Genomic DNA, 21,458 nt, shown 5'->3' on the forward strand with positions numbered 1-21,458 from the left:
TCGATTTTCTATGTAGATATATAGCATTTCTAAAGGTGCTATTGATTTTGTGCTAAGGATTGTTGTTAACAACCCTTACAATCCACAAAAAGACATCATAGCAAAGAAAGCATAGATGTCCATAAATTATGTGTAATAATGAGAAATGACACAGGAAATAAGTATTCAACAAGCATTGAACATTACTGAAATATATTTAAGACTCTGTACAAAAGCTTTTGTTGGTGATGACAGCTTCAAGACACTTCCTGTAAGGAGAAACTAGTCAAACTTTAAAGGCTCTTCAACATGCTTTTTGTTAAGCAATGGATTCTTGCGTGGTGAGCGTGCATACAGGCCATGGCGGGTTAGTGCATTATTTATTGTTTTCAAGAGGTGTGAAGTAACAAAGTACAAATACTTCATTATCTTACTTAAGTAGAACTTTTGGTTATTATTACATATTATTATACACTGCTCAAAAAAATAAAGGGAACACTTAAACAACACAATATAACTCGAAGTAAATTAAACTTCTGTGAAATCACACTGTCCACTTAGGAAGCAACACTGATTGACAATCAATTTCACATGCTGTTGTGCAAATGGAATAGACAACAGGTGGAAATTATTGGCAATTAGCAAGACACACTCAAAGGAGTGGTTCTGCAGGTGGGGACCACAGACCACTTCTCAGTACCTATGCTTTCTGGCTGATGTTTTGATTACTTTTGAATGTTGGTGGTGCTTTCACACTTGTGGTAGCATGAGACAACCCACACAAGTGACTCAGGTAGTGCAGCTCATCCAGGTAGGCACATCAATGCAAGCTGTGGCAAGAAGGTTTGCTGTGTCTGTCAAAAGGTAAAGGTAAAGGTGCACATATTTGTCACTGTACAGTGTGCACTGTACAGCGAAATGGGTCCTCCGCATTTAACCCATTTGTGGTAGTGAACACACACTCACACACACACACTAATGAGCTAGGGGCAGTGAGTACACACACACACCCAGAGCGGTGGGCAGCCAACTCCAGCGCCAGGGGAGCAGAGAGGGTAAAGGGCCTTGCTCAAGGGCCCAACAGTGGCAGCTTGCCAAACCCGGGAATCGAACCCACAACCCTGTTATCGGACTGTTATCAACCCTGTAGGAGGGCAACAACCCAGCAGCAGGACCGCTACCTTTGCCTTTGTGCAAGGAGGAACAGGAGGAGCACTGCCAGAGCCCTGCAAAATGACCACCAGCAGGCCACAAATGTGCATGTGTCTGCACAAACGGGTTGAAACCGACTCCATGAGGATGGTATGAGGGCCCGACGTTCACAGATGGGGGTTGTGCTCACAGCCCAACACCGTGCAGGACGCTTGGCATTTGCCAGAGAACAACAGGATTGGCAAATTCACCAATGGCGCCCTATGCTCTTCACAGATGAAAGCAGGTTCACACTGAGCACATGTGACAGAGTCTGGAGACGCCATGGAGAGCGATCTGCTGCCTGCAACATCCTTCAGCATGACCGGTTTGGCAGTGGGTCAGTAATGGTGTGGGGTGGCATGTCTTTGAAGGGCCGCACAGCCCTCCATGTGCTCGCCAGAGGTAGTCTGACTGCCATTAGGTACCGAGATGAGATCCTCAGACCCCTTGTGAGACCATATGCTGGTGCGGTTGGCCCTGGGTTCCTCCTAATGCAGGACAAAGCTAGAGCTCATGTGGTTGGAGTGTATCAGCAGTTCCTGCAAGATGAAGGCATTGAAGCTATGGACTGGCTTGCCTGTTCCCCAGACCTGAATCCGATTGAGCACATCTGGGACATCATGTCTCGGTCCATCCACCAATGTCACGTTGACCACAGACTGTCCAGGAGTTGCCGGATGCTTTAGTTCAGGTCTGGGAGGAGATCCTCATCAGGAGCGTGCCCAGGCGTTGTAGGGAGGTCATACAGGCACGTGGAGGCCACACACACAATACTGAGCCTCATTTTGACTTGTTTTAAGGACATTACATCAAAGTTGGATCAGCCTGTAGTGTGTTTTTTCACTTTAATTGTGTGTGACTCCAAATCCAGGCCTCCATTGGTTAATAAATTTGATTTCCATTGATGATTTTTGTGTCATTTTGTTGTCAGCACATTCAACTTTGTACAGAACAAAGTATTCAATAAGAATGTTTCATTCTTTCAGATCTAGGATGTGTTATTTGAGTGTTCCCTTTATTTTTTGAGCAGTGTATATTATATATTATTATTCCAGGTATTTTTCATGCAATTATCTGTACTTTCTACTCCTGACATTTAAAAAATAGCCTTGTCATTCCGGCTTGTCATCTTTAAAAAAAACAACAAAACAAAACAAACAAAAACAAACCCTATCCAGATAAATTGCGCCATCCAGAAAGTGTGAATTTGATTGTGGTTGGATGAGATGATGGATAAGTATAAATATAAACCATTCTAATAAAGGTTATTAATAACATGGCTCTGAAGTTTGTGCTAATGCTTAGTAGTGCACATAGATGGTCCTTTAATATATTTGATATTACTAAAATGCATTCATATATGTAGCTGAAACAGGTAACATCCCAAAATGTTTCAACATTAACATTTTAATATAACATTTGGCTCTTAGAAAAAGTTTTTTGAGGAGGTGGGATAGTGCACTATAGGCCCCCGGTGCGGCCTAAGGTTTTGGCTTTTGTTTTCCTTACATTACTTTTACACTTTTACTTAAGTAAAAAACTTAAGCTTATACTTCAAAATCTGTAGAAGTCTTTTTTAACCCTAGTATCTACACTTCTACCTGAGTAATGTTTCTTAATATTTGTTGTGTGGCACCTTGGTAATACGACACCTTTTTATAGGCTTTTTATAGTTGAAAAAGCTGATATTAATTCGCACAAAATGGCAGGATTGCTTTCTAAATACTGATAGATTTCAGGTGTTGTCATGACTTTTCATGGCTTTTTGCACCTCTGTGTTAAATACTTTTTTCCTCTGTCACTTCTCATTACACATAATCTATGGACATCTATGGTTTGATTTGTATGTGCAGACTGGATGGGTTGTTACCAACATCTGGTGAGAATTTCACGTCAATAGTGACACTTTGGTGACGTGTTCAATACTTATTTCACCCACTGTATGTTAATGGTTTGTTAGTTAGGACCAAAATAGCTGATAGATTTAAAGTAAAGTATTAATCAAAGGAAGATCAATTATTGTAAAAAAAACAACAACAACTAACCGTTACCTAACATTATTAAATTGTACATAGCCTCCAAAAAGCCTTGCCTTTTAGCAAGCTGCAAAAATCACAAAAGTAAACTGGCCACAATAGTCACCATGCCACATCTGGTCACACATAAACCCATTCTTTATTAAATGTAGTGCCAAATGTTCACATATCTATTTTTACCTCAAGAATGTATTACGTTTACTGTCAAAATAGATGCTGTCATTAGACTTAAATGGTGACTACAAAAGTAGATAAAGCAAGAAACCGCCAGAACAACTACAGCCAAGCTGGCCACACTAACCATGAACGGTTCTTTTGGAGGAGGTTCACATATAGCCCAATGAGGACATGTTCATCTGCAAGTCTGTCCGCAATATCAAGACTGTACTGAACCCTGAAAGCAGTGTTTCACAAACACACATTAGATCATGGACATATTCCAAGCCTGGTCAAAAATAAGGAAATAATATAGTGCTATAGTAAGGTAATTACAATTAAGCAAATTACAATTTAAGCCATTTCAAAAAAATACAAAATAGTGGGAAGTATTTGTATAAATAACTAAACAAAAAATAAATAATAAAAATAATATATAAAATATAAAAATATATAAATATAAATATAAATAATAAATAAAAATCTATTATATTAACTATTTAAAGCCTGGACAATTATTTAATTGACAGACATTTCTGATTATATAAACTAGTGTTTATTTGATATTCTGAACAATTACTGATTATTATTCTGAACACTTTGCCTAAATAACACATGACTTATTTTGCATCACATTTAGGTACATTTGGAATATAATGCTCATAGCAGTTTTTTGTTAAACAAATAAAAACATATAGAACACAAAATTGTTTAATGCCTTATACTACAGTGGGGAAAAAGTATTTAGTCAGTCAGCAATTGTGCAAGTTCTCCCACCTAAAGATGAGAGAGGCCTGTAATTGACATCATAGGTAGACCTCAACTATGAGAGACAAAATGAGAAAAAGAAAATCTGAAAATCACACTGTCTGATTTTTAAAGAATTTATTTGCAAATAATGGTGGAAAATAAGTATTTGGTCAATAACAAAAGTTTATCTCAATACTTTGTTATATATCCTTTGTTGGCAATGACAGGTCAAACGTTTTCTGTAAGTCTTCACAAGGTTGGCACACAGTAGTTCAGGTCTGGGAGGAGATCCTCATCAGGAGCGTGCCCAGGCGTTGTAGGGAGGTCATACAGGCACGTGGAGGCCACACACACAATACTGAGCCTCATTTTGACTTGTTTTAAGGACATTACATCAAAGTTGGATCAGCCTGTAGTGTGTTTTTTCACTTTAATTGTGTGTCGTCCTAGTCCCTTTGCAGAGAAACAGCCCCAAAGCATGATGTTGCCACCCCCATGCTTCACAGTTGGTATGGTGGTCTTTGGATGCAACTCAGCATTCACTCTCCTCCAAACACGAGTTGTGTTTGTACCAAACAGTTCTACTTTGGTTTCATCTGACCATAAGACATTCTTCCAATACTCTTCGGAACATCCAAATGCTCTGTAGCAAACTTCAGACGCGCCCGGAGTCCCTGGCAGCGTAGTGTGTTACTGACGGTAGCCTTTGTAACGTTGGTCCCAGCTTTCTGCAGGTCATTCACTAGGTCCCTCCCGTGTGATTCTGGGATTTTTGCTCACCGTTCTTGTGATCATTTTGACCCCACGGGCTGAGATCTTGCGTGGAGCCCCTGATCGAGGGAGATTAGCAGTGGTCTTGTAGGTCTCCCATTTTCTGATTATTGCTCCCACAGTAGATTTTTTTCACACCAAGCTGCTTGCTATTGCAGATTCAGTCTTCCCAGCCTGGTGCAGGTCTACAATTTTGTTTCTGGTGTCCTTCGACAGCTCTTTGGTCTTCACCATAGTGGAGTTTGGAGTGTGACTGTTTGAGGTTGTGGGCAGGTGTCTTTTATACTGTTACCGAGTTCAAACAGGTGCCATTAATACAGGTAATGAGTGGAGGACAGAGAAGCCTCTTAAAAAATAAGTTACAGGTTTGTGACAGCCAGAAATCTTGCTTGTTTGTAGGTGACCAAATACTTACTTCCCATCACTATTTGCTAATAAATTCGTTAAAAATCAGACAATGTGATTTTCAGAATTTTTTTTTCTCATTTTGTCTCTCATAGTTGAGGTCTACCTATGATGTCAATTACAGGCCTCTCTCATTTTTTTAAGTGGGAGAACTTGCACAATTGGTGACTGACTAAATACTTTTTTTCCCCACTGTATGTGATTTGACACTTAGTTGCCTTGGATAGTACATGGATAATCCTCCAGGGGGCAGACAACCCTGCATTTAATTTTACTGCCTAATTTAGGTTATTAATCATGAAACATGTTAAAATATAATACATGCTAAAAGGTTACAAAATAGATATATTTTTCTATTTAAAACAATAATTATTTGTTGCTTGGTTATTTTTACTTTTGCAAAAAAGTTGACACAAAGGTTTAAAATAAAAGGAAGATAAATCTGCAGAGGTAAAACAACAAGCAATATTTATTTAAGCAATATGTAATAATATTTCACGTAAAAAAATATATTTTTATTCAGTATTCATTTTTATCATCATGTAAAACTTGGCTAGTTCACACATACTTTTTATATTCACAGAAGGACTAACTTACCCTTTCCCTTTTAAAAGGTCTGGGGCAGCCCTAGCCAGGAGCTTTCTCTGCTTAACTTCATCATTTGCATCTCTATTTACACCGGTAAAAAGTGTTATCAAAGATTAGGTATCAAAGAACACAAGGGCAACACACCTACAATCACCTATATGTACATGCAATGTGTAAAGACATTTACCCTATGTCTAAGGTAGTTTCATTGTAAGGTAGTTCTATGACAGCTAGAAACATTAATACAACTTTAATTAACTTATTATTATTACTTTATTGCAAGTGTTCTTAGTGTTGATCCTGGAATACCCTTAAATTGCAGATTTAATAATTTTCTCTAATCCTAAATTGAGTCAGGTGTGTTGGCTGCAAACAAAAGACTAAACAGTAGACTGGCTCTGAAAGGTGCTGTTAGATCATGCATAACCTATGATAAAATAATTGTTATAACTATTAAATGTGTAAATATTCTGTGGTAAACTGTGGTATACTTTTATTTTCATTTTCATATATATATGTTGATGCTTGTATGTTTTCTCCTTTTATTATTTGTAAAATGCATAATTCGGCTAGTATCTATGTGCAACACTATTTTTTATTAAACAAATTTGTTAAAAAAAAATTAAAATTTGTTAAAAAGCTTTTATTTTTACTAATATAGACCGTTAATTCCCTTGCCAAGATTGCATTGAAAAGTAATGCTATAATATTGGACTGTGGCAAACACAAATGCAGATCTTACTGTTGGTACAAAAATGAGAAACTTTTTTCAATTTAAAATTACATCAAAATGAATATCACCTTGCTTACAGTATCACACTATATGTCAATATATTGACTTTTGCCAATACATAGTTCTACTATGTCCCAACACCACAAAACCTCCTAAAGTGAAGGATAACCTGAATCACTATGGGAACAAACAGATTTGTATGAAGAAATTTAAGTATTTTGTATTTTATGTTTCTATACATTATGTTTTAAGAAAACTGATGGTGACAAATCAGTTTTCATACCCAAATGGAAATCTATTTATCTAAGTTTTAAGTACTTTTTTCTTTAAACTGTTTGGAATGTCTAGAAAATGTCCTAAACACTACTAACTGGTGTCAGATGTGATTTGGGGTAAATCCTTCTTTTTGTACAGCTCATTTTAAAAAGGGAATCACTAAAATGCACATTTTAAGGGTACTTGAGGACCAAGATTGTGAACCTCTTTATCCTAAATCTTCACGTTGCACCTGGGGGCCCATTGCCCTGCACAGTTTTAAGCTCAACACAACTGATCCAGCAGATGTTTAGGTGTATCAATGTTTGATCAATGCAAGACAGCAGATCCCCAAGGATACTGCCACATTTATTTTAACTAGTTTGGTGGGCTGTTTTCAGATGGTGGGGATGTCTTCAGAGGTCTGTTTAATAGTGGTGTGTACAGGAAAAAGACGCACTCACAATCTGCTGGAGTAAGAGTTGCTGGTTGAGGGCATAGAATGGCACAGCATGTACTCATTCCCACTGTTTACTGGCCTTGGAGGCCTGGAGCACATCCATACAATTTATATGCAATCAGAAAAGGGAAAGAAAGTGAGACAGACAGATTTTTTTTCATAATACTACTATTAAGAAAAACATTTAATTTACTTACCAAGTGTCCCTTTTTTGTAAAAAAGGGAGGGAAAAACAAAAAAACCCAAAATGTTATTAAGACATAAAAATGCACTGATTTTTAAGATGGTTCATGGCTAAATGAACTCCTGAATGAACAAATATCATTTCAGCCAACTACTTTATTCTAATTGTGTCAGGAAAAGCTTGAGATATCAGACTGTAATAAGTAACAAATGTATACTGTGTATCTCACATGAAGAGGCACTAAATCAAAATAGTTTCATTGTGACAGTAAACAACAGCTTATTGTTACATTAGACAATTGGGGTGTACTTACACAACATGCACAAGGTTCAGATGTTTCTCAGGAGCATCAGAGAACATGGGATGGAGTGGCTCGTGGCTGGAAGCACAACTCAGAGATTTACTCAAGGCATTTGACAGCTTTTTTGCAGGGGATTTCTGGAAGACAAACCGTTTTTTTCCAGTGCACATATTAGAAAAAAAGCTCAACACTCACTTAAATTATCATATTCATACTTACTTATTAGATTGCACCAAAATTATGACATTTATTTAGCATCAGCCTATGCAAAGACAGTTTAGTTTTAGACTGAAAAATGGAAAGAAGCACAAAGCAAACGTAAATTAGTGCGCTCAGATAACTTTTACCAATGTCTCAGAACCTAATTAGGTTGTTAGGGCTATAGCTTCATCATGATCATCATTAGGTGATGCACATGTTAAATGTTTATATATACTCTGACTCCTCAAACCTGAGCAGCTGCTGAGCTAATTATTGATTGATGCCCACAAAGCAGGAGAATACTATAGAAGATAGCAAAATCTTTTCAGATAACTGTTTCTTCAGTTCATAATGTAATTATGACATATGAGTTAACATGAAAACTTTAAGAGAACAAAAAACAAACAAACAAAAAAACACTTCTCCAACTGTTATTCCCAAAGCATGACCGATTCACCTCCGTGCTTATCATCCAACATGTAGTTTGGCAAAGCTGGTATGCTGGTGATGGAATTAAACAGGCTAGGGGCATCAGGGAGAAATCTGGAACCAAGCTTGGTTCTTCAAACTAGCTAACATGATATTAACTACCTTCTTCAAAATAAGAAACTGGTGTGGATATATATTTTTATTTCTTTATTTAATAATTGTATTACTGGTTATTCATATTCTAATGTGTTAAAACTTACGTTAGAATAATGGTTTTAAATATTGGACTTAGGTGCCTAAAACCTCTGAAGAGTACTGTATACCTATATATCTAAAAGTAACATAATTAGCTCTATTCTGCTTTAGGGACACCACCTTTCGGTTGAACTGAGGTTAAATGCTATTAAAAGGTTAAATGCCTGTAGTCAAAGAAAAACATTAAAGACATCTTGAATATATTTAATATAAGGAAGTCTCTAATATATATTTCCACAGACACACTTTGATTCTTTGTATATACAGGGAAGTGTAACAAATTGTTCATGGCATGAACTGTACAATATGTTTTTCATTACATGCTCAGTACTAAGTCTCCATTCCAGGTACTGTTACCAGTGGGCACTTAGCTGCACACACACTATTCTGTTCCATCATTTAGATGAACAGCACCATCACCTAGCTTGACAGAAGGATATTACAGGAAGTAAGGGACACAGACACACATACACACCACCTTCGTACCCATGATGTGTATTCCTTCATCTGGTGCTGGTTGCTATGGGAGCCAGAGGCATGGCCCTTCCAGAAGCACTCCTGACAGAGCTGGTAATTATGACATTGTTGGCAACGGTAGCGAAATCCCATCATGCTTTGGCTGTGGCAGTGGGAGCACTCCACAGGGTGGAAGACTGGAGAAGAGCAAACAAAAAACGAGGAGCTGGTGTCACTGTTTTTTTTTCTTTTCACCATGTTCCCACTGTGCAGGTTACATCCCATCCCATCCCATCTTATTCAAACTATTGGGCATCATTCAGCTTTGTAATGTATGCTGTTACCAACATGCTATTCAGGTGCACACTGAAAATACACAGAGTAACATTTACCATTAACAGTAACAATAACAGTTCATTAGATACATCCTCCAGTGTCATCAAAATGGTACATTCCAACCAATCAAATATGTCAAATGACTGTGGTATGTTGTGTAAATCAGGCAGATCAGGCTAATTAATGTTGAAATTGGCTAAACAAGGGGCTTTTAATGACTTTTAACATGGCAAGATAGCTGGTTCTAGCATTATCCAAACAGCAGTAAACTAGTTTCACATGCAACCACTATAACGATTTACTGAGAACTACCACTGATGGGCAATCTTGTGGATGAAGACAGCCTGTGGATCAGAGGGGTCAAAGAAGAACAGCAAGAAGTGTGCAACCATATGCTGACAGACAGACCACAACTGGAGAACCATATCCAAAATAAAAATCAATGTACAGAGAGCCATCTCAGCACATAATAGCTATCAAACTTTACATCAACTATCCGCACAGCATAAAGTGTTGTGAGATGTTAGTAAAAGCATACTTCAATGTTGCACTGGCTATGACAACCTTAATTCTGCATTCACTTGATAATAGAATGAATAAAACACATTACCATTCTCCACATTAGCAAGCCGATGCATGAGTGGCAACCAGACAAGACATTGTGTGGGAGGGTCAGACATGAAGGCTTCCAGGAACATGTTCAAGGAAACCTGTTTCTTTACCAAAACAAAAAAGACAATAGTGATTACAGTGAGATTCATGAGCACACAAAAAAAAATTATTTCAAGTAAGAATTCTTGTGTTCATTACAGACTGAGGTCACAATTGGGGAAAGAATATATTAAATTATTTACTTTTTATAAAACGGTTTGTTATATTAACAGTTACCTACTTGTTGTGCAAAGCATGTTTTGGTGGTCTGCTCCGTGTAGCCAAAAGATGGCCCTTCAAAAACAATGGCAGGCAGCTTGAGCACCTCCTTCAGGAATTGGTCAAATTGTGAGTAAATCATAATCCCTTTGGGGTTTGCTATCTGAGAAAAAATATCTGGGGGAAAAAAAACATAAATTATTGTAGTAAATACAATGGGCAAGAGGGGCAGAGTCCACCACAGTTAATTTCTCTGCTCCAACAGATGTAGTTTACCTGGCAATTAACAACAGAGCACACACCTTGAATCAGGTGTGCTTTGAGCAGTAAAAACAAAAAACGGCAGAAATCCTTCCCTCCAGGAAGTGTGATATATAAGGAAGTAAGCAAAATTGAGACAGCAAACAAAATATATATGTAAGTAATAAAAAAAAAAAAATTCCAACGTATTTTTAAATACCTTTCCAGTTTAGAAAGATATCTAGTCTCAGAACTTAATGAACTCATTAGGCCTTAATCGATTCATTAGGACTGACTGGGCAGGTCAAAATTTGTTATTGGTAACTGTCAGCATCTAGAGCGTTTTTAAATGATCAAACTCCTCAACCCTAATGTTAAAACTCAACAACCACAGACTTAACTAAATCAGAAACATGATTCTACCTGATGTGTGTAAAACAGGGGAAGGCTATAAAATATATCAAAATATATCAGTTTTTTTTATTAGACCAAAAAACCCTTATTAACTTATTAGACTAAACTGGACTGAGTTTTCCTAAAAACATCTTAGGACAAAGATAAAATAATAGGGCAAGCATTACATAAAAAAAACACTCTTTATATGGAAATCTGGGCCCTGCTAATCTGCTGACCAGAAAGGCAACTCTCTCCTATGACTCCAAAGGACTTGCAGCATGGTTTAGCAGACGCAGGAACAATAGTATTGTTCTTTTTTGCAGCAATGCTCGCACAAACATGATTTGCACAAAAATTCATCAGAATTTACCTGTGGCATCATTAGTAACCGCTAAAGTATACAATATATATATATATATATATATATATATATATATATATATATATATATATATATATATATATATATAAACCAGAGGCATTTCGTTGTGTTGTGGACTGATGACATAAAATGGAATGTTTGGAGAACAAAGCAGTAGCATTTCGCAACCAGCAAAATAATAACTTGTCAATAACTGTTCAATGTATATTATGCCTTCCGGCAGTAAATATTCTCTCATTTGTAGGTAAGAACACTGCCCCAACATCTATGTAGATTAGCTGACTTAATGGTAATGTGACTGCTCTTTCTGTTTATATTGTACTAACAGTGTTGATCACAATATGCTTACTTTTATATACCCTCACTGACTAGACAAAACCTTTTCAAATACTGCAAACCAAACCAGCATAAATCAGTTTAGACAATTTTAGACTAACATGGAATTCTTGCTGGTCTAAGCTGTTGATTTCAGCCACATGTTTAAGCATTTCATGATAGATAAAATCAAATAAAATAATATGGTATGTGGTAATAAAATGGTATAAACTATAAAAAATATTACAATTATAAATTTTATTTTAGAACTAGAAACTTTTTGCAAGAAAGACTCCTAGCTAGCTGCAAAAGCTTTTGCAATCTGTGATATCTGCCAAGGAAAGTGTTACTAAAAAACTGTCTAAGGGTGCCCACACTGCTTCTGCTTTTAAATGGTTATGAATAATTATTAAGAACGTAAGAGCAAAGTTATGAGAGAAAGTTCAATGGCCAAGCATCTGCCAGTATTTTGACTAGATGCTAGACAAGGTCAAGGTCCTGGATAATAACTGAAAATGGCTTTCATGAAAATGACATTATCAAATTATGACAAAAAGGGAACATTTAGCACCTCAGTTTAAGTTATCATCAATCAACATTACTTTAAGGAAAATTAGTGTAAAGGTAAAATTCAAGGTGGAGCTTACATCTTAATTTGTCCAAAATCTTCCCCCCACATAATGTAGCAATGGCCATCTTTACAACAAATACTGAAATGTTGCCTTTACTGTCCCTGCAAGAGAAAGTTTTCAGTAAAATGATACATTCAATATTCAATTTGAAACAAGAGCAACTGTGGATCTATTTACAGGTTTCTTCTAACTTGGCAGAGCTAAAACACTACTGGCCTTCACCCCAAAACACCCCGGCTCACTCAGCCTAATCTCACTCACTCACGTTTTTCATATTCCCACAAGCACACAACATACTTCAGTGGAGTATTTTATTTTATTAGTAACTGGTATTTTATTTTTAAATCTACAAATTGACATTTTAGGGTATCTGTTTCACAATCTTGTGATGATTACCAGTTACCAAGGTTACTCTTTGGCTAGTACCACTCAAGTAAAGACACCCTTCTTGCTTCACATTTGTAATGGTGATAAATTATGTTACACTTTACTAACAATTTGCTTCTCTGAGAATATTCTCTGGGTAATTATACAACACCTACATACCTATACATTTAATTATTAAATTGGATTTGGTGCAGTTCAGTATGGGAAATGCTGAATACAAATCACTGTATCCACATATTTTAACAGTTTATATATATATATATTTTAAATGTGGCACTAGTTTTTCATATACAACTCACGGGTCATATGCAGCCAACAAGAAGTTAAGCAATAGCAAGGTGGATTGCTCCACACTAATCTGGTGTGTGGTGGGCATACGCTTGTTCAGCTGGTGAAAGATGGTAGACAATATTGCTTCAAGTCGAGCCACAGTGAACTCTGTGTTGAGGTCCATGGTGTTGAGGCCATTCTCCCTGAATGCTTCAATAACATTCCAGATATCCACCAAGTGCACTGTGAGCAGAGAAGTTAGATCCATTCTGGTAACTATATTGTAAGGTTACAAATATCAGAACTGCCCACTGTCACATCTATTACACATTTTACACAATTAAGAGAAGGATGGATAAATATGTGAATGCTAATGTTTTGCTAAGAGCAAGCTAATAATTGTTTAATAGCAGGCTTTAGGCTCTGTTTTGGTGGCCATACCGCAAGTGCAAGAATAAAGTGTAACACTACAGTGGTGGCAACAGATACAGTCATGTGAAAAAGTTAGGACAACCTAAATTTTAGATCTGTATTAAGAATGAAGAAATAAGGACATATTTTCTCTTCTTTCAAACAGTGTCTATAGACAAGTGTAACTGCATCAGCGTCACAGCAGCAATAAAACATTCACTTTGTTATTATTTATTTAAAAAACAAAATGAAACAAGATACCAATTTCTACTGATGATGAAACGTTAGGACACCTTATCAATCTCTCTGCAGTCTCTCTCTGATGTCAGATGCATGTACATCAACTGTGGCAAGAGATACCTGTAGTTCCAGCGATGACATTTTAGGAATGCTGGATACTACTTATGCATCTTGTGGTCTGCTCTTGGGTCGCTTGTCATGTTGGCAGTCGTTTTAAATGTTCTACGCTTGTACATTATTTTCCAGACAGTGCAATAGCTGATTTCTAATAATAGATCTTTTAAAAATCACTTCCTGGACTCATATCCATCTACTGTACAACCTTCTTGCCATGGTGATACCACTCATTTCAACATTTAAAAGTAAACCAAACTAAATGTCTGAGATTTAAATAAGACAGTATCCTCCAAAATATTCTCCAATCATGTTCTAATAGATGATGTGATGCGCCTGAGTCTAATTTTAGCCATATTAAGTGGCAATATTTTTTGGGGTGTCCTAACCTTTGCTTTACTAGAAAATTGCATATCTACTATTTTCATTTTACAAAAGGGAACTTTGCACAGAGCAGCGCAACTGTAAACAAATTAACTGTGAACATTTTATTTGAGATGCTATATATTTGATCATTTAATAAGTGGTTACTCCTATGCATACTCACAATTACACCTTTTCTGAACAAATCTTAGCTTGCAAGCTGTTCTGTAAGTTGATAATCTGATTGAATCCAACTCCAGGGCACCTGGAAGTTAAAAAAGTATCCTTTTAAATAGTGTAGTAAATCAGTAAATGTGTTTAAATTGTTAGATATAGAATAGAAGATATGCATTGCCACTTACGCATCTCGGCAAAGAGTTGTCTTCTGTCTGCCATAGTGCAGCTGCTGTTCTCCTCAATCATTCTGAAAAATTAAGCCAAGCCTACATTAATAAAGTGATGAAACCTGAGTGCTGGTACTCTATGCTAAAAGAACATCTTAACTTGAAACAGCCTGCTTTGACAGGGCTTTCTTTTTTCTGTTGTCTTAAAATTACACAAAGGTATAACTATTCAGTACTGTAAATATTAACTAGACACAAAGCATTTTTAAAAAGGGAACATTTATTATTTAGATTTATCTAGATTTAGATTTGCTTTTTAGGACATTATGTGTTTTATCCATAAATACAGCTAAAATTAAAATGTTGCATTGTTATAGATTTTATTGCCCAGCACTCACTGTAAGTAAGGTTGTGTAGTGAAGGTAGTATTTTATGCAGCAATGAAATAAATAAATGGCAGTACTATGTTACTGTGCAAAAAAAGTATTACCAAGAAGCAGTATATGGAAAAAGAACAAGCCTCTTAGGGAAAAGTATTTCCCCTGTACCAACTAGAGGTTTAATGGTACACAAGTTTAGGTTTAAACTTGGTTCAGTACAAGTATTGAATTATGAAAAAAACAAAACAAAAAAAAAGGTTCTTTTCATTTAATTTGAACAGATGTTAAGCAGTAAAATAAATGTAAGCATGTTCAATGTGATCCCACACACCCAAAAAGACAGACAGTTTTCATTCAATCCATCATGATTTCATGAGTTAAAATAAAATATGTTAAAAGACAGAATATCTGTATATACTTATACTTATTTTCAGTCATTTCAAATCCAAAAGTGAAAACAGTGAGAGATTAAGAACATGATCAATGAAAGGGAAATTGTAAATATTTTTGCATCCCAAAAGACTTGAGCTCTCAGATAACTAATCACTGTCTCAGACCTTAATTTGCTTAGAAGAGCTATTGTTTGTTCAAAAGCATCATCATAAAGGGCCAGGTGATTTAAATTTCAAAGCTCCAAAGACTCCTCAAAACTACTCCCAAAAATCAGCAGCCATAGGCTTCTACAAGTAGCTGCCTAGCATTCTGATAAGGGAAACAATTGAAGCATACAGAGACCTAGTTTGTATTATAATTGGCAAGAAGAAATGGCCATTAACAAGATATGCAGTAACACCTGTACAAATATGACACTGATTCATGGTCATTGATATAAACGTCCTTGCACCCTCACCACAAAGCATCAGAAGTTTTCAAAGAAACATTTAATAAACCTGATGCATTTTGTAAACAAATCATGTGGACTAATGAAGTTAAAATTAAATGTTCTAAACATTAAAAAACTCAAAATCTACAACATAAATATCATCAATGTATTAAAAGAAATGTGTCGTTTTGAGTTAACTTTTTGCAATCAAAATTCAACTACCATTGCAAACAGGTTTTGGTAAAAGGTTTTCAGCTGTTTGCAATCTACCAATCTGGAAGGAATGCTTCCAGAAGCTGGTGTCTGGCTATGCATCATGTTTGCAGCAGGTCATAACAGCAAAAGGGTGTTCTACAAAATATTAAAGATGCTTGTTATGAAGTGGTTAAATAATTCTGCAGTAGTCATTAAAAGTGGCATTTTGTGTTGAATTTTTTGCTTTTTTTTGACAGCATGGTTTCCAACTTGGCATACCTCCCATTACATTTAAACTTGTGCAGTCACTTGGATCTCACTATGGTGATACAACTCACTACAACAATCAAGAGCAAACAAAACTAAATGTCTGAGGTTTAAATACAACCGGCACCTTAAATCGTCTCTAATGATGTTCAAATCATCTGTAGCTGATATGCTAGATGCCTAGGCAAACACTGTTAATGTAGTATACTGGACTTGAGCTTTGGTCAGAGAACATTGAACTAGGCTATAAATAGCTGTGACTTATATGTTATACATGTCCTTCCAGCTTGAAATAACACAAACACAGAACAACTGCAGGAGAAATTAACCCAGCATTCAAGTGTGCCTTCTCCTGGGAGAACACTATTGACAGAAAAAAAATCTATTTTAGTCTATTGTCAGCTACAAGAGCTTTGCTGGCACACTCCATTTCATTGTCAAAAATGTTATGGGAAGACAAGAAGACAGTTTGTTTTATTTCAAATAGCATATTAATGTTTCTCTCTTTTGGTTATTCTGTTAGTATTTCAACTTGAGCCACTATGCCCTTTTACATGAGTCCTTGATTTAAATTGAATCCAAAAAGATTTGTCTTACACCATAGTTGAAGACCATTCACTAGGTTGTTTTGCATATTATTACTTACTTACTATAGCATATTCATGTGACACTTACCAAGACCACTGCTTTGTGGAAAAACCCTGCATAATATAGACACATGTAGCAGATCAGATTGCAGCAACTGATTAACTGAATACTCTTATTCATTAGAGCTTCCACTGAACTGTGATTGGTCAAGATGCTAAGATAAAAAAAACTGTAATTGTTATACTGTGCAGTCCTAATGTAACTTTGTATAATATAAATAAAATATAAAATATTAAACATTTGGGAGTATATTTAATTAACAGAATGTTTATATAATTAACACCAACAATATGTATTGTGAATTCAAAAAGCTTTTTTTTTTATTACAATGCACTCCTTGCTACTAACTGCTTTGAGAGAAGCCAATCCAAATGATCACAGACCAACACATGGATTAAAGTAACAGAGAGAAACAAAGATATGGGATCTGGCAATCTCACAGATTGTACTTATCCAAGCCTATTATTCTCATCAGTGCTCAGTTTGAAATGCATGATTAAGTTCAAAGAATGTGCTGCCCCCAATCCATGAAAACAAGAAATAAATGAATGTCAATGAATGATACTCTGTACAAAAAATAACAAAACATTGGAAAAACTAGAAAACTAGAATAAAATACAATAAAATGTGTTTATCCGAGTTTCTTACTAAAAGAGATGCAAATTGATACAAAATGCTAGGGAATCACTGCGGATTCACCAGGAAGGCAAATTGTAATTAATGTTTTTTGTTAGAAGTAAGTAACTGAATTTCCTTAGTAATCATGGCAAGCTTAAACTCAACATAGCAAATGTGCCCATTAGCGATTGGACACCTGACTTTGCAGTGAAGTCAAACAACATGACACAAAAGACACAGACAATAGTAAAATGTGGCAATGATTTTCAAAGTGTGTGAATACATACCCTTCAGAGAGCACCATGGTCCACCTCACTCTTATATGTACACTGTGTCACCACTAAAGGTTTGCAGACTGTAATGTCGCTCCTGCTATAGACGCTCCCTTTGCTTCTCAATAGGCCCACCACCACAACAAAAGCAGTGCAGTGAGGCGAGAGTGGCTCCCTGAAATTAGAAACTGTCAGGCTCCAGCCTGTGCTGCCCCTATCTTTAACTTCAAATGAGTGAAGCCTACATTCTTGCCCTACTTGCCTCCCCTAGCTCCAGCCACAGTTGCTATGTCTCTGGACGCTCCAAAAGCATCTCTCCTTTTACACTAGCGAAATGTACAGAGTTAATGAAATAAAAAGTTTACAGTGCAATGGCAAGGTAATAATTACTGTAATTTATGGAAAGAAATGCAAGCGTTCTTTGCAAACAGGTATTCACTGTCTCTAAAAAAGTAGTTACCAAAACTACTTTATAGGGAGCCTGTCCAGCTCATTCATTCTATGAAATGAAACGAACAAGACTACTAGAGGGCAGGCAGAAGTCCTAGATAAATGAGACTAAATGGAGCTAAAAGGTTCAAATGGTATACATGTTTGTAGTCTTTCAAGGGCAAACATCTTTCAATTTTGGCAAAAGAATGATGTAATAACTGAAACTTTAACGAGAACTTAACAGTATAAAGAACTTACTCAGCATAAAATAGACACTGTTATAAATCCATGGTACACCCATTGTTGTAAATGTAAATCACACTGTTGAAACATCATTATCAATGGAAAAATCATATAATTATTTACTTTGATTTGAATATATTATATAATGTTGTATATTATTATAATAAATTAATGTATTAGTTAAACATGCTATGTTATTTTATTGTATTTTGTGACTATTGTTTGAAATACATTCAGATGCCCTGCAGCAGATTATTGTTTCAAAACATCAGACTTGCTAAATTTATTGCCAACATAAACACTCCATAGAAGCTCACACATGAGTAAACAGCCCCACAGAGAATCACTGACAAGCACACTCTGCTCTTTAGGGGGGGAAAGGAGCTGGTCTGCCTGAAAATCACTGCAGCTAGCCAAACCACATTTTTGATAATGTGTTCCTTCTAACTTAACCCATTCTTACACTTGTGCCTCTCTGCACCAAGTTATTGCCTGCACCACCAGCCATTTTGCGTCTTATTTGTTTCTTGATCATAACAATGGGAAACAAAAGCTTCATTAATTTTTGGACTCTTGTGAGTGCCCTCTAGTGTTCTATGAATCCGCCCTTAAGACATAACTTAGAAGTTAAACTTCTCTATAGTTACAACAAGTCTACTGTATGTAGAATTGTTTTCAAAGATAATTTATAAGGATAGTGTGAGCATCACACTGATAACTCTCTCCACCAGTTATGATGATAATGGTAAAATTCTTATGGGAAATGGGCCCCATTAAGTATGGTGTTCACTTACCATAGCTCCTGCTGAAATGTACTGCTCTGACTTGTTTTAAAATGCTGCTTCCACGCTAGTGAAAATCCACTTAATAAAACCATTATAAATAAACCCTTATAAATAAAACATTTTACATATTAGACATCAACTTTCCTGCACCTCAGTCAAACATTTCTGGTTACAAAGAGCATTACTAATCAAATGGGTGTTTTAATTAATCACTGAGAATTACTTTGCGTGGGCTGCCAGCATACCGAATAACCTCAGATGCTTAGATGCTGACAAATCAAGAGTTCATGCAACCTGGCAATTCACTGATGTTTCTGTAGGGAGTGCTGTGACTGTAATGAACCGAACAAGTTAACGGACGAATTACAGAAACTGTAACGTTGTAACTGTAACAGTAATGTTGCTAAGTTTACGTGTTCACATAGCAGTGTTAATGTAATGTAATGATCACGAGTACAATAATAACAGCATCAGCATATTTTACCAAAGAACTGTATGTTTCCATCTGAAAGCCACCAAATAATCAAATCTAACATGTCATTGACAAACAGAAAATGACATTCCAATGAAATGTTTATTAGAACCACGTGACGTGATTATTGTGCTGTTTTTAAAGAGATATTCTGAGATGCTGGTCCTCTCTTGTGCCACATGTAAAAGAGCACTGCGATGAAATGTGTTAGTTTGACATTGACAGTCATAAACACTTTGTATAAGAGCTACAAGCAAACCAGACAATCAAACTCTCCTTTTTTGTCAGGCTTAGCTAGCACAGTGGTAGCACAGCTAACGTTAGGATTCCGCTTGCACTTGCTACTCACCAGCCCTCCACGGCATCACTGCAAAAAAAGGGATGGTTGTTTGCAGCCGGTAGCTAACTGTGGTGTCCCCAGTGTCTGCAGGCACAATAACAGTGCATGTCATTAATATGAAACTACTTTGTCGTCGTTTCCAGCATACTACAGATGTAAGTACGAGCTGTAACCAAATTCAGATCGGTTTTTCTCTTGCCTATCACGGCAAGGTCTGTTTCAATGACGTAATGCGGAATTTCTCCACGGGGCTGTGCGCAGGCTGTGTTTATAATACATGGGTTCACGTAGCGTGATTAAAAACCTATTTGAACCTGAACTGACATTTAGAATTCAGACATGATCAGTTTAATGCCAGACACGTTTCCGAAATTGTTTCGCATCCCCTTAGAAATAACATATGTTTATAAACGTGTGTTTTGTGGGTATTTAAAACTGTTTGCGCAGTTTTATGCGCGCGTTAAAGGGGGCGAGCAGCAAACGTTTTGCGCAGCGCAGCCCAGTCAACTTAGCTAGCTTGTGCTAGTTACCTTTTCGCTGGAAAGTTCATTTGTAAATGTTTTGAGACAGAGTTGTTTACTTGTATTTAACTTTTTACTGTTTTTTTTTCCATGGATGCCTTACATTTTCTTCAGCATGTAGCTATTGTTTATTAGGTAGCTAGCTAACTAGCTTCTGCTTGTGCTTTTGTTTGCGTGCTTGTTGCTTAGGAACCTAGAACTCGAGAGACAAATAAACATTACCATCACCCGTATTTGGACCTAAACAGGTAAGTTAGCTAGCTAATCCTAAATAAGCTCAAAACATTCAATTTATGAGCGATATAAGTGCTATGTAGTTAGGGATTGGCCTTTTGATATCATCAGTATATCGTGGCTGGTGTAGCGCAACAGTTAAAACTACTAGCTAGCTACCTGCCAGTGTGCTTCTACACAATGTGGAAGACCAGGGGTTCGATTCCTGGTCTGGGTGACTATGCTCTGCTACACCAATTAGCTAGATAGAGTTCTTGGGCAAGACTCCTAAAACTACACTGACTCACCTCTGTAAGACGAGTAACCTTGTAAGTCGCTCTGGATAAAAACGTCAGCTAAATACCGTAAATGTTAACGGTCTGACATTTGGTTTTTACGTTAGCTAGCTACATTACATTTAAGGCATTTAACAGACGCTCTTATCCAGTACAACAGTTTTTAATCACACTACAGTGTATACATTTTCCTTCTATTGGAAATAAATACGCAAATACGCAGTGTGGCAAGTATGAGGCCGTCTAGTTAGTGCTATACTATTTCTAAAACCAACTGAAAATTGTGTGCCAATAATGGTCCACTAGCTTTGCGTTGCTGATGTGATGCAATACATATGTCATATGTTCGTAAAGATCTGGAATTTAGTTGGTTACAACCATGGTCAACCTGCTATGTAATTTTGGAGTTGATCCGATTTATCGTTTTTAATAAATTTAAGTGAAAAAAATAAAAATCTCCCATAGAAATGCATTGATGAGATGTTGACATTTGAATTCTA

General features: G+C 36.4%; 2 protein-coding genes across 12 annotated transcripts in view; one reads left to right on the forward strand and one right to left on the reverse strand.

The window, feature by feature from the left end:
- The window catches only part of dtna (dystrobrevin, alpha), a 35,120-nt gene extending 14,914 nt beyond the window's left edge, over positions 1-20,206 (reverse strand). The window contains exons 1-13 of one of the 3 annotated variants that reach the window (XM_072680270.1): positions 19,938-20,206; positions 14,472-14,533; positions 14,294-14,374; positions 13,011-13,224; positions 12,340-12,425; positions 10,382-10,536; positions 10,100-10,205; positions 9,184-9,350; positions 7,825-7,949; positions 7,525-7,533; positions 7,332-7,415; positions 5,889-5,960; positions 3,511-3,603 (exon numbers count right to left, since the gene is read on the reverse strand). In XM_072680270.1, coding sequence (XP_072536371.1) covers positions 3,511-3,603; positions 5,889-5,960; positions 7,332-7,415; positions 7,525-7,533; positions 7,825-7,949; positions 9,184-9,350; positions 10,100-10,205; positions 10,382-10,536; positions 12,340-12,425; positions 13,011-13,224; positions 14,294-14,374; positions 14,472-14,532 — 1,253 coding nt within the window. In that variant the 5' untranslated portion in view covers position 14,533; positions 19,938-20,206. The remainder of the gene's footprint in view (positions 1-3,510; positions 3,604-5,888; positions 5,961-7,331; positions 7,416-7,524; positions 7,534-7,824; positions 7,950-9,183; positions 9,351-10,099; positions 10,206-10,381; positions 10,537-12,339; positions 12,426-13,010; positions 13,225-14,293; positions 14,375-14,471; positions 14,534-19,937) is intronic. The other 2 variants (XM_072680266.1, XM_072680269.1) reach the window with 2 other exon arrangements.
- The window catches only part of ccdc178 (coiled-coil domain containing 178), a 39,200-nt gene continuing 37,695 nt past the window's right edge, over positions 19,954-21,458 (forward strand). For 5 of the 9 annotated variants that reach the window (XM_072680257.1, XM_072680260.1, XM_072680264.1 and 2 more), the window contains exon 1: positions 20,408-20,697. The gene's annotated coding sequence lies outside the window, so the exon portion shown is untranslated. Of the gene's footprint in view, positions 20,084-20,407; positions 20,698-21,458 lie in introns of those variants that run through there. The other 4 variants (XM_072680258.1, XM_072680261.1, XM_072680262.1 and 1 more) reach the window with 2 other exon arrangements.

This window comes from Salminus brasiliensis, chromosome 5, assembly GCF_030463535.1.
Source record: "Salminus brasiliensis chromosome 5, fSalBra1.hap2, whole genome shotgun sequence".
Lineage (NCBI taxonomy): Eukaryota > Metazoa > Chordata > Actinopteri > Characiformes > Bryconidae > Salminus > Salminus brasiliensis.